General features: G+C 39.8%; 1 protein-coding gene across 1 annotated transcript in view; it reads right to left on the bottom strand.

Moving 5' to 3' along the window:
• The window catches only part of LOC140492317 (cyclin-dependent kinase-like 3), a 41,120-nt gene extending 26,601 nt beyond the window's left edge, over positions 1 to 14,519 (bottom strand). The window contains exons 1-3 of the mRNA XM_072591263.1: positions 14,352 to 14,519; positions 8,328 to 8,522; positions 4,720 to 4,898 (exon numbers count right to left, since the gene is read on the bottom strand). Coding sequence (XP_072447364.1) covers positions 4,720 to 4,898; positions 8,328 to 8,522; positions 14,352 to 14,519 — 542 coding nt within the window. The remainder of the gene's footprint in view (positions 1 to 4,719; positions 4,899 to 8,327; positions 8,523 to 14,351) is intronic.
• Between the last annotated feature and the right edge of the window lie 221 nt (positions 14,520 to 14,740).

Here is a 14,740-nt window from a genome sequence, read left to right on the forward strand (position 1 = left end):
TTTGTTTCAAATCTCCAGTATCAACAGTTATTTGATTTATATTGATAGGGGAGTATTTAGTTAGTGGAACGGACAAGTGTTTCTCTGGCCATAAACACGACTCCTTCAAACATGCCATGGAAAAGCTGCAGGACATGTTGCTGGGGAATTGAAATCAGCCAACATTCATGGTCCACATCAGTATGGATGATTTAGGTAGGGAGGGGAATAAGGTCCCAAAAGCAGATTTCCAGAGCAAGGAAGGAGATTGAAAAGCAGGATCTCCAAAATAGTAATCTGACAATTACCACTATGCCCACTTGGTAGTGAGCGAGGAAATAGAAGAATTGAGTGATTAAACACTCGGCAGGAATACTGGCATAGGGGAAGGACATTGGATTCCTGATGCATTGAGACCAGTTCTTGGGAAGATGGGACTGATACAAAATGGATAGACTACAGCCTAGCAAGACCAGGGATAACATTCTCACAAGGAGATATACCAGAGCTATTGGGAAGATTTAAACTTAATTAGTAGGGGAATGGGAATATAAGTTGGAGCTCAGAACATCAAACATAGAACATTACAGTGCAGTACAGGCCCTTCAGCTCTTGATGTTGCACCGACCTGTGGAACCAATTTGAAGCCCATCTAACCGACACTATTCCATTCTCGTCCATGTGCCTATCCAATGACCATTTAAATGTCCGTAATGTTGGCAGGTCTACTACTGTTGCAGGCAGTGCATTCCATGCCCCTACTACTCTCTGAGTAAAGAACCTACCTCTGACATCTGTCCTATATCTATCATCCCTCAATTTAAATCTACGTCCCCTCATGCTAGCCATTGCCATCCAAGGAAAAAGGCTCTCACTGTCCAATCCATCTAACCCTCTGATTACTCAATTAAGTCACCTCTCAACCTTCTTCTTTCTAACGAAAACAGCCTCAAGTCCCTCAGCCTTTTGTCCTAAAACCATCCCTCCATAACAGGCAACATCCTAGTAAATCTCCTCTGAACCCTTTCCAAAGCTTCCACATCCACATCCTTCCTGTAATGCGGTGACTAGAACTATATGCAATACTCCAAATGTGGCCGCACCAGAGTTTTGTACAATTGCAGCATGATCTCATGGTTCCGAAACTCAATCCCTCTATCAATAAAAGCTAACACACCGTATGCCTTCTTAACAACCCTATCAACCTGGGAGACAACTTTCAAGGATCTATGTACCTGGACACAGATCTCTCTGCTCATCCACACTACCAAGAATCTTCCATTAGCCCAGTACTCTGCATTCCTGTTACTCCTTCCAAAGTGAATCACCTCACACTTTTCCATATTAAACTCCATTAGCTACCTCTTAGCCCAACTCTGTAACTTATCTATGTCTCTCTGTAACCTACAACATCCTTCGTCACTATCCACAACTCCACTGACCTTAGCGTCATCCACAAATTTACTCACCCATCCTTCTCTGCCCTCATCCTGGTCATTTATAAAAATGACAAACAAGAGTGGACCCAAAATAGATCCTTGCGGTACACCACTAGTAACTGAACTCCAGGATGAACATTTCCCATCAACCACTATCCTCTGTCTTCTTTCAGCTAGCCAATTTCTGATCCAAACCACTTATCATTCTCTATCCCATGCCTCTGTATTTTGTGCAATACCCTCCTGTGGGAAACCTTATCAAACACCTTACTGAAATCCACATACATCACATCAACCGCTTTACCCTTATCCACCTGCTTGGGCACCCTCTCAAAGAACTCAATAAAGGTTTGTGAGGTATGACCTACCTGTCACAAAACCATGTTGACTATCCTTACTCAACTTATTCCTTTCTAGATGATTTAAAACCTATCTGTCTCTTATAAACCTTTCCAACACTCTACCCACAACCGAAGTGAGGCTCACAGCTCTAGAATTTCCAGGGCTGTCTCTACTCCCCTTCTTGAACAAAACAACAACAACATTTGCTGTCCTCCAGTCTTCTGGCACTATTCCTGTGGACAATGACGACATAAAGATCAAAGCCAAATGCTTGGCAATCTTCTCCCTGGCTTCCCAGAGAATCCTAGGATAAATTTCATATGGCCCAGGGGACTTACCTGTTTTTACACTTGCTAGAATTACTAACATCTCCTCCTTACGCACCTCAATCCCATCTAGTCTAGTAGTCTGTATCTCAGTATTCTCCTCAACCATATTGTCTTTTTCTAGTGTAAATACTGAGGAAAAGTATTCATTTAGCACTTCCCCTATCTCCTCTGACTCCACGCACAATATTCCACTACTATGCTTGATTGGTCCTAATCTTACTCTAGTCATTCTTTTATTCCTGATACACCTGAAAGCCTTACGGTTTCTCTTGATCCTATCCGCCAACAACTTCTCATGTCTCCTCCTGGCTCTTCTTTGCTCTCTCTTTCGGTCTTTCCTGGCTAACATGTAATTTTCAAGTGCCCTAACTGAGCCATCACATCTCATCCTAACATAAGCCTTCTTCTTCCTCTTGACAAGAAGTTCAACTTCCTTAGTAAACCACAGCTCCTGCGCTCGACAACATCCTCCCTGTCTGACCGCTACACACTTATCAAGGACCCGCTGTAACTGGTCCTTGAATAAGATCCACATTTCTATTGCGCCCATCCCCTGCAGTTTCCTTCACGGCCCTATGCATCCTAAATCTTGCCTAATCATATTGTAATTGCCTTTCCCCAGCTACAACATTTCTCCTGCACTATATACCTATCCCTTTCCATCACGAAAGTAAACATTACAGAATTGTGGTCATTATCACCAAAGTGCTCAGTGACCTCCAAATCGAACACCTGGCCGGATTCATTACCCAGTACCAAATCCAATATGGCCTCGCCCCCTTGTTGGCCTGTCTACATACTGTGTCAGGAAACTCTCCTGCACACATTGGACAAAAACGGACCCATCTAAAGTACTTGAACGATAGTATTCCCAGTCAATATTTGGAAAGTTCAAGTCCCCCATGACAACTCCCCTATCACTCCCGCTTCTATCGAGGATCATCTTTGCTATCCTATTCTCTACATCTCTGGAACTACTTGGAGGCCTACAGAAAACTCCCAACAAGGTAACCTCTCCCTTCTTGTTTCTAATTTCAGCCCATACTACCTCAGATCCAAGGGAAGAAAAATTAGTAAAAGGCAGTAGAAAAGTAGTAAGCAAATATAGAAGGCAGATGAAGCAATGCTTAGTGTCAAATAGGATCAAGTTAAAAACCACACAACACGAGGTTATAGTCCAACAAGTTTATTTGAAAGTACAAGCTTTCAGAGCACTGCTCTTTCGTCAGGTAGCAGCACTCTGAAAGCTTGTACTTTCAAATAGACCTGTTGGACTATAACCTGGTGTTGTGTGATTTTTAACTTTGTCCACCCCAGTCCAACACCAGCATCTCCACAAATAGGATCAATGCAAAGAACAATGTTCCAGAGGCTAAACTAAAGTTTTATCAGGAATGATTAAGGAAACTGGTCTGTATTCACCAGCATTTGAAAGAATAAGAGGTTATTTCTAAGAAACTTAAGATTCATAATGGATCTAACAAGATGGATCACTTTCCGTGACTCTAGAACCAGCGGATATAAAGTTAGGATTAGGAATAGGTTATTTAAAGCTGAGATTTCGGAATTTATTCACTCAAAGGGTGGCGAATTTTCTGGAGTTCTATTGCCAGAGGACTGTGGGAGCTCAATCATTGATCATGTTCAATTTAAAAATCAACAGTTTCTTTGGAGATTAATTACATTAAAAGGTTATCAAGATGGGAAAGTGTTATTGAGGTAAATCAGCCATCATGTAATTGAATGGTAGGGTAGGTTCGATGAACTGAATGTCTTAATACTGTTCCTATGTTCCTGTAACCCATGATTACTTTTCCTCTTTCCTAATACTGACATGTGTGAAATTTGTGCACTTTATCTTAACCTTGCATTCCATTACTATGGTTAATAGCAGAATGTGAATACTGTTGCCTTTTACTTATCCCTAAAATACAGCAACTGACCTGGAAGTTTCAGCCAGCATAACAGTTTCATTAACACTTATATGTAGAGGCATGTAAGTGTTTTTATCGATTGATTGCATATTAGCACCTCCACCATCAGCATCGCTGTGAAATCCTAGCTGCCCTTTTTGTGAAAGGTCTTTGAAGGTCCCATTACTGCTCAACCTTGCACTCATTCTCTCAAGACCCAAGTTTGATTCCCTCCAATCCATTTTCTGACAAGTCCACATCAGCAAGACCAAATTAAGCAAGTTTCAAGAATGTCAGGGTTTTTTTTTTCCCCTAATGTGTCTCATGTTTTTGTCTTTGAATTCTTCTCCTGAAATGATCATTCTGTATATATGATCTGAGGAAATGACTATTAGTAAGCTATTCAATTTCTGGGACTTTACAATGAGCCTGAACTAGTTTGTGCCTCCTGAGATCCCACATAAGTGCCCATACAACACTAAACACAGGATAAGCGCTGATTGGAAATTTTGGTGGATTTTTCCTTTATCTGGCTTGTGGACATTGAGACATATTGCTTCACCTGACTTAAATCAGTTAGGTCCACACAAACTAAGGGCTAAACAAGGGGCCTTCCCAATCTGCAAGGCTTAAAAATGCAGTGCTGTTAGAGGGAATAGCTCTATATTCTCCTACTTATAAAAGAAAGAAAAGTCATGTTTTATTATAAATACCTACTTTCCATATTTTGTGTCACCAACTACTAACTCTGGAGCTCTGTACCACCGAGTGGCAACATATTCTGTGTAAGGCTCTCCTGGTGCAGCCAATGAACGGGCAAATCCAAAATCACATAGTTTAACAACACCAGACCCTGAGACCAGGACATTCTCAGGTTTGATATCGCGATGAATTATCTGGAGGAAAAATAATTCAGAAGAAATTATAAAGCAGAATAAAATAAATTTACACATTTTGTCCAAGTGACAAAAAATTAATTTAACTTCACACAACCAGTTCAGATCACAATAAATTTATTCAAATAACATACACTTCCCCAGTACTAAATTGCTTAATGTATTGAACAGTAAAAATGAAAAGGACGTGGTCATGAGCGGGTCATCTGACATTCAATCTCTGTGTAACCACCAACAGCCCACTTGGTGAAGCCTTCTCTCCTTAAGTAGTGAAAGATTTGAGTTATAAAGAAAGACTGGATAGGCTGGGACTTTTTTCACTGGAGTCTAGGAAGTTGAGAGGTGACATTATAGAAGTTTATAAAATAATGAGGGGTATAGATAGAGTTAATGGTAGTTGTCTTTTCCTTAGGATGGGTGATTTCAAGACTGGGGGCACATTTTAAGATGACAGGATAGAGATTTAAAAAAGAAATGAGGGGCAACTTTTTTTTAACAGAGGGTAGTTCGCATGTAGAATGAACTTCCTGAGGAAATGGTAGATATGGGTATAATTACAACACTTAAAAGACATTTGGATGAGTTCATGAATAGGAAAGGTTTGGAGGTATATGGGCCAGGAACAGGCAGATGGGACTAGTTCAGTTTGCGATTATGTTCTGCATGGATTGGTTGGACCGAAGAGACTGTTTCTGTGCTGAATGACTCTATGACTCTAAGTGCGTTACTAATTGAAAGTGAGCAATTCTAAAGAGTGAGGATGTTCACCCTAAGAAAAGTTAGAAGTACACAGTTATATAGGTAATGCCAGCCATGGCTCAATTTATATCAAGTTTATAGAAAGTTGTGATGCCAAATCCCACACCAGAGATTTGAGCACAAAAATCTAAATTGATAAGTCAGTATTGAGGAATGCTGCACTGTCTTTTATGAATGAGATATATGAATGAGTTACATAATAAGGAAACAAGCACCAATGAATTTATGACTTTACAGAGCTGGGAACATGGCAACAACTGAATAAGTGGTGCATCAACAAATCAATAAATTAATTAATCACCAGTGTTACAATAATCACAGCAATAACTCAAATTATGAATAAAGTAATGGAGCAACAGATATCAGCACATCAAAGTCATCCTTCCTACCTTTGCCATCACTGCGTCCTGCCCATATAATTTCTACCTGCCTTTTACTGGCTTCACTGTCATTTTACTTTCCAAAACTAGAAGCCATGATGAGAATTTTAGTTTGCAAAACCCTTTAAGCAGCTAATAGATAAAAGTATGGTATATAATAAGTTAAAAGATTCTTGTTTGAAAATTCAGTTGTGTTTGAGTAGAAGATGCCCAAAAAGGATGAGTAAATAAGGATAAAAGGTGAGTTTTTGAACATTAACTTCTAGTGACACTACAGTGGGTGTCTGCTTGGACAGCTAAGCAAATTTGAGGGCAGTGTCAATTGACACATTCAATTTCTTCAGGATCACCTATCTAGGGAGCACTCAAATAACTATTAAAAACCCTGTGAAATGACATAGCAAACCATTCAGTTGTACCAAACTGCAAAATGTCTCAAAATGGAATGAACCTGGATGGACCACCTGACACAACTAAGGCAATAAATTAATTGAACAGTTATTACCAGTTGTCAGCCTCACTGACCCTGCCAAGTCCTCCTTACTAACATCTGGAGCCTAAAGCTGAAGTTAAAGGAGATATCTCACAGTCTAGTCAAACAACAGCTTGAACCACTGGATGGCATGTCAGCTTAGTGGCTAGCACTGCTGCCTCACAGCGCCAGAAACAAGGGTTCAATTCCACTCCTGGGCGACTGTCTATGCGGAATTTGCATATCTGTGGGTGGGTTTCCTCTGGGTGCTCAGTTTTCCTCCCACAGTCCAAGGATATGCAGGTTAGGTGGATTAGCCATAGGAAATGCAGGGTTACAGGAATAGGGTAGTAAGTGGGTCTGGGTGGAATGCTCTTTAGATGGTTGGTGTGAATTTGATGGGCTAAGTAGCCTGCTTCCATAATGTAGGGATTCTATTCTATTCATAACTTACAGACAATATTCTAGACACTACCATCATCATCCCGAGGGATGTCCTGTCCCACCGGTTAGTCCGACACAGGAGAGATAGTGCACTTGTTAACCATATATTCTCACTGGTTATCTACTTTTGCAAGAAAAATAGAAGACCTGAATATTATTTAAAATGGAGAAAGACTGTGGATGTCTACAGCAGACAGAGATTTAGGAATCCTTGTGCATCAATCACAAAAATCTAGCATACAAGTTCAGCGGGCAGTAGGGAAAGCAAATGGAATGTTGGCCTTTATCTCAAAGGGAATGGAATGTAAAAACAGGAAGGTTCTATTAAAACTATACAAAGCACAAGTCAGACCATAGCTGGAATGCTGCAAACAGTTTTGTGCAAATCTGAGGAAAGATATATTTGCGCTGGTGACAATCCAGATAAGGTTTACTGAGTTTATCCTGGATATGGAGGGATTTTCTTATGAGGAGAAGTTGAGTGGATTGGAGTCTAGAAGAATGAGACGTGACCTGACTGGAATTATTCTCACTAAGTAGTCTTGGTCTCTCGATTACTCATCTTGGGATATTACCACAATCTCTCTGCATTGCTGGATTCCCATATTGAAAAATGAAATAACATTTAAAACAAAATAAATTTAAAAATATAAAGTAAGTATGCTAATTCTTTCTACTTCTCTCCTCCTTGCTGCCTCTTCTGCTATCTTGTTCTCGTGGTACTCATTGTAGGGATTCTATGATTAAATAGCTTTCCATTTGCCATACATTTTGCTCCTTGATCTTCCCTCTCTCACTGAGCCTCCCATTCCTCACCACTCCTCTTGCTGTTTCCCACTATCAAATCCTATCAAACTGTAAACAAACCCGCTGGAAGTAAGCAGTGAGAATTGCTTCAATTTTCAGGAGGTAAACCAGAAGACAGAGACGTGGTGAGATGAAAGATCAACAGTACCTGGGAGAGTGAGACCACAGGCCAGAGGGTCAGCAATGACCAGAAGAGTCACAAGGGCTGGACAGTCAAAGAGCAGGAGAAAGTGTGATCCATAGGGTCACTGAAAGGGAGGGTCAGAGAGAGGGAGAGGCTGCAAGCCAGAGGGTCGCTGAGGGAAACTGTCAGGGAATCAGAGAGGTCAATCCAAATAGTCCCAATCAGGTCACATGACCTTACATCAGACCCATGTGAAATAACTTTAGAGCAAAGATTTCCTGATGCTAAACACTAATATGGTCCCCATTAACAGATCAATGTTAAAACAGGACCTTTACATAAATAATACATATGAAACAACTTATATTTATCAAACACAGATATGGGCAAAGCTACAAGCAATTCATGAGTAAATTTTAAGGGACTCAGTTGTTTTTACTCACATTGTTCTTGTGAAGATACTCCGTGGCTCTTAACACCTGAATAAGACATTTTCTGAGCTTTTTACTTTCCAGTCCATTTGGAAACCGTTCCAAATCATCCAGAACAGTATGATCCACAAACTCAAACACTAAGAATAAACGTTTCTTTTGCTTGAACACTTCGATAAGGTTGACCAGATTTTCATGCCTAAATTGCTGTCAGGTGTTAAGCAATATGAATGGAAGAAACCACAATTATTCACAACTGAAACGTGCATTTTGCATTAAAAAGAACAATTAAAAGCAGAATGTGAGATGGAAGTTTCTAATTCTTCATTCTAATAGGCATCGATCTTGGACAGTAATGTGAGGAAGGAGCATCAGAACTGGGAGAAAGAAAACTTAAGTGGACATATCGCCTCTTGCTGGTGTTGTACGTGCCTTAGGACCAAACAATACTAATGTAAGGTTGAGGTGAACTACCGGCACCAATCCTCTTGTTAAGGCATGTTATTGTACATCTCAAGTGCAGCTGCAACTTCAACCTGCAACTGCAACTGACCCAGATGGAAGAAGTTACTGAAGGGTCCAGGAGTTAGTTATTTATAATCAACTTGTTTGATCGTGTTCCACTACACATCTGGGACAGGTGCGATTTTCACATGGACCTTCGGACCCAAAAGTAAGGACATTTCCAGATTAACATTTTTAGATATTTCCTAATCAACCTGTTCAGAGATGTTGTTATACACCTCTGGAGCAGGTGGGACTGCTCAGGCCTCCTGCCTCAGAGTTAGGGACACTACCATGGCATCATAAAAGTCACATAATCTTCCTTTTTAGATATTTATGAGTCAACCCATTCAGAAATGCTATTATACATCTGTCTAGCAGATGGAACATGAACCCAATCCTTCAGGCACAGAGGTAAGAACACTACCACTGTGTCACATGAGCCATAGAATCTTCCCTTTTCTTCTGAATGTAAGAGATATTCTGTCAACAATGGTCAATTTGCAATACTTAACAAGTAGTGGCAATTGTCTTAGCAAGATGTACTTTATTGCATGATAGCAACAGATATAAGTTACATTAGCCAGTTAGACATAGTCTTAGTTATTATCAGGAGGTACTGACAATTTGTCTATCTCCATTGGCATCCCAAGCAAGACTCCTGTTCTCCTAACCCAATACTTTATGCTGAGCTTTTCTGTTAAATTACGCTCTTTCAAGAAATACATTTGTTCTCAGGTTAAAGTAATTACCAAAAACTTGACAAAATTATTTAAAAGTATTTCAGTGTTATTTTGTATTTTAGTGATTTTTAGTGTAATCAACTATAAGTCTCATTAAACACAATTGTATATTTACTTGTTCAGCATGTAATTTTGTATTTAGTCCTGAAGTAATTTATTAAGAGCTGTTTTTTTGTTCCAAGATGGCAAAGCCTGTAGTCTACTTGGCTCATCTCTGACTTCAAACCTTGCAGCTAAGGTAAGGCTGAAGTAATCGCAACAATCTTCAGCTAGAAATGATTGATCCATCTCAGCCTCCACCAGTGGTCCCCAGCATCGCAGAAGTGAACCTTCAGCAAATTTGATTCACTCCCAAATGATATCAAGAAATAGTTGGAGGCACTAGATACTGCAAAGGCAATAGTACTGAAGACTTGAGCTTCAGAGCTAGCTGCTCCCCCACCCAAGCTGTTCCAGTACAGCTACAACACTGGCATCTACCTGACAATGTAGAAAATTGCCCCCAAGTATGTCCTGTATACAAAAAGCAGAACAGTTCCAACCTGGCCAATTACCACCCCATTAGACTTCTATCAATCATCAGCAAAATGATGAAAGGTGTCATCAAAACTGCTATCAAACAGTACCTTTTCTGCAATAACCTGCTCAGTGATACCCACTTTGGGTTCTGCCAGGGTTACTCAGCTCCTGACCTCATTACAACCTTGGTTCAAACATGGACAAAAGTGCTCATTTCAAGAGGTGTAGTAAGAGTGACAGTCCTTGACATCAAGACTGTATTCAACGGAGTGTGGCATTAAGGGACCCTAGTAAAACTCAAGTTAATGAGTATTGGGGGCAAACTCTCTGCTGGTTGAAGGCATACCTGGCACGTAGGAAGATGGTTGTGGTTGTTAGAGGTCAGTCTTCTCAGTTCCAGAATATCGCTGCAGGAGTTCCACCAAGATAGCGTCTGAGGCCAATGATCTTCAGCTGCTTCATCAATGATCTTCCCTTTACCATAAGGTCAGAAATGGGGATGTTCACCGATAATTATACAATGCTCAGCAGCATTCACAACTCAGATACTGAAGAAGTCCACGTTCAAATGCAACAAGATCTAGACAATATCCAGGCTTGGGCTGACCAGTGGAGCCATAAAATGCTAGACAATGACCATCTCTAATAAGAAACAATCTAACCACAGCCCCTTGACATTCAATGATGTTATTATCACTGACTCCCCCACTATCAACATCCTGGGGGGTTACCATTGACCAGAACTCAGTTGGATTCACCATATAAATACAATGGTGACAAGAGCGGATAAAAGATAAGGAATACTGTGGTGAGCAACTCACCTCTTTACTCTCCAAAGCCTTTCTACCATCTACATGTCAGCAGTGTGATGGAATACACCCCATTTGAAGGGATAGTTGCAGCTCCAACAACACTCGAGAAGCTTGACACCATCCAGGACAAAGCAAGCCACTTGATTAGCACCACTCCAAAAGCATCCACTCCCTCACCACCAATGCTCAGTAGCAGCAGTGTACACGATCTGCAAGATGCACTGGAGAAATCACCAAAGATCTTTATGAGATGTTAAAGGGTTAGTTTGTTCTGCTGACATGTAAGAAATTGAATGTCCTGGTTGGGGTGGGGGGGGGGGGGGGGGGGATGTTTTTCTGTCTAGCAGGCAGGATGTGACAATCTAATCGTATTCTGTAAATACTGTTTTAAGGAATAACCTAATCCCACACTGTTTTAAGGAATAATGCAATCATACACTGTTTCTGTAAATAATCTAATCACTTTACATTGTTTTTGGGTAGCATGTGACTATGGGGGAGTGGCAGCAGGTTGTGTCTTGCATGCATGACTGAATGTGATGTCAAACCCTGTATAAACGGAGGATGGCAAGCATCACAAGTGTTAAGTGATTCTCCAAAAGCTTGTACTTGCTGAAATAAATTGTCGTTGTTCATAGAAGTTGGCATATTGCAGTTGCATCAAGTATGTAAGAAGCTCAAGAAGCGAATGTAACATTTTGACAACACCTTCCAAACCATGACCACTTCTATTTAGAAGGACAAGGGCAATAGATATATGGGATCACCTGCAAGTTCTCCTCCAAGCCATTCAGCATCCTGACTTGGAAATATATCACTGTTTATTCACTGTCATTAAGTCAAAATCATGGAATTCCCTCCCTAAGGCCATTGTGTGTTTACCTAGAGAACATGGTGTGCAGCAGTGAAGAAGGCAGCTCACCATCACCTTCTCAGGAGCAATAAATGCTGGACAACCACTGACACCCACACCCCATGAGTTTCCTGCCATGTCTGCCTCATTTGTTTGTTTATTCTTCTTAACTTAAAGTTTTTAATCCACCAGTAAGTCTTGCTGCTTTAATTCTTCTTTATTTTACATGTTTTTATCGTGTTTAATACAGTAATGCTATATTAACTTATAGTAAAGCTTCACATTCCATTTTATGGCAATGCTGTTTAATTTCCTCTAACACATTTAAATTTTGTTTCATGACAATGCTACATCTCTGTACTGTTTACTATGGTCAAAATGGAAGTTTTCCCATTCACTGCAGTCAAAATGAAAATTTTAATTTTTTCCCAGCAAAATAGATACATTCCCACGCTTACTGGCTTAAAATATAACATTTGTTCCTTTCCAAATTGTTACAAATAAAACTTTCTGTCCTGACTAAATCTTCCTGCAAAAACCATGGTTTAAATTATTAATATCTCATTCTTATCCTAGCCTTAAGTCTGTTAATCGCCTTCTTCTGTTGGTCTCTGTCTTTTCTATGTTTAAAACTGCTCCTTTTGTCACATTAAATTGCACCATGAAATTTCCAATGTTGCATACTGAGTATAAATTAAATCTACAGCCTTACACTTTGTGATTGTGGCCTTACCTCATAGTGTGCACTTGCAATGGCAGTGATGCTCATCATGAATGGTCAATTAACTTATATCTTTCCTTGCTTGATCCTTTGTAGTGTTAATTTGAAGTTCTTCCCCTTGCTACTAAGTGATTTTTAAATTTCCAAACAAAGCTCTGAAATGGTCACTTACCAGTTGTGTCTCAAATTGGGACTACCCCTACAGATCCATCTTCACATGGCTCTGGACCTGCTGAGTTTGACTAGGGTTTTAAGTTCTTATAAGCTCACACTCCCGCCCTTGTGCTCCTTACCATGTCGGAAGTGAAGGTTTTAACCTGAAGGACTGTTTCTGCTTCATTGCTTTTTTTCCCCCACAGTTATGACGACTGTTCAAGCATTTGCAGCTGCTGACTACCTTAGTCTTCTTAAAGCAGCAAGGCATTTAAAATGTTAAGTTCACTTGCCTTCAGAAGAGATTTTCTCCTCGGTCGGCAGATGGATTTTCATCACTGTTGTCACCATGTGGGTATTTGAACAATGATCCAAGTGCTGATAAGCATATTGTATGTGTGAGCAAACCACAACCAGCTAAGAGTTGGTATAAGTTGGTTGTTATTAGAAATCCTCTTTTTTAAGTATTATGCAACCTGTTTTGACACTTACAGGAAACAACGTCACCAACCCAAACATATAAATAGAAAGCAGGAATTTTCAACACTGCTTCGCGTGGGGCCCACTGAAGATGTTACCTAGTAAGGTAACGAAACGTCTGGAAATGAACCTCCAAGCTCAGCAAACAAACCGACATCCAAAATAGCAGGACACAATGTGCACTTGGGGTGTTTTCCAGCTTCACAAACTAAATCTATGGTTTAGCCCAAGTACTTTAAAGGGATCATTGAAGTTTACAGTGTCAAGTGGCTTTTTGACCCATTATATCTATGCTGAACAATCTGAAGCTATTCACACTGTCCCATCCTTTCTCAATATCCTTCTGTTTTCTTGTTTCAAGCACTTGCAAGGTTTTTCTTTTAAATCATGCCATTGTCTTTGTCTCAACAATTCTGTATGAATAAATTTCTCTTAACTTCTCTCCTCAGTGATACTTTTATACTGTTGAAATCTTGATGACCTCCTGAAAAACCAGACAAACCAATCCTTCCCAACTCTGCTATATGACTCTATGACTCGTTCCAAATATTTACACCATGGCAATCTTAGAGTGACTGTTATCAGAAGAATCTATGAGTGCACACAAACAACTTCCTGGCCGTTCTGGTATAGGTTTGTCTGAAAATATTCCCAGCTAAAATGCTAATTAATTATACCTGGAAGACAATATATAATCTACCATAAAATATGGGGGCAATGTCTCTATTTTCAAGAACATTTTTGGACATGAACTATAAATTGGTTCCAGCAGTCAGAGATGCAAGGATTCAGCATCAGCTGCTCACATTTCAATTCTCCTCTCCAACTTCCTGATAACACCTTCATCTCCAAATCTTAAATTTGCCTCCTCAGTTATATGACAAACATCCACCTTAAGTTTGGGAGACAGACCAGTGCAGAACAGTCTAGTGTTCATCACAATGATCTTCATAAAGGCCTTGTCCAATGTCAGATGGCATACTTACTTTTCATCAGTTGAAATTCATTTCTATTATTTCCTTTCCCTAGCCCAAGGAAACTAAGGTCTATTGGAACACCCACTAAATAATCCCAGCAAATATTTGGGTACATGGACCAAAAACTAAATCCTGTTATAAATGACTATGTCATGTCAGTGGTGGATTTATCCACTATTCCACTATGGAAATCTAATTTCTTTTTTTAAATAAATCCACCCCAACATCTTAAATGAAATATCCCCCTCAAATTAATAATAATTCATGTTCTTACCTTCAGAAATCGTATTTCTCTTACAGCAATTTTCTTTACCAGTTTGTCATCATCTCGTTCTTGAAATCTTTTGATGGCAACTATTTGTCCTGTTTCTCTGTGCCTGCATTTCATTACTGATCCATAAGTACCCTCTCCCACTAGTCCTAAGTTCTCATACATCTCCATTGCTAGGTCTGTTTTTTTAACCTGCATCAGAATGTATCACATTTTACTGTTAGTTAAGAATTCTGGACTATTCTCTGTTAAAACATATAGAAATGCATTTTATTCATAATACCTTATTCCCTATCCCTTCAATGAAATCAAATTACAATGAAGGGATGTGAGGTGGAATTGTATCATTCATACCCCTGCCCATAGTTAAAAACTTCGAAGTGACATTTACA

The sequence above is a fragment of the Chiloscyllium punctatum genome, chromosome 20 (genome assembly GCF_047496795.1).
Source record: "Chiloscyllium punctatum isolate Juve2018m chromosome 20, sChiPun1.3, whole genome shotgun sequence".
In the NCBI taxonomy this organism is placed as follows: domain Eukaryota; kingdom Metazoa; phylum Chordata; class Chondrichthyes; order Orectolobiformes; family Hemiscylliidae; genus Chiloscyllium; species Chiloscyllium punctatum.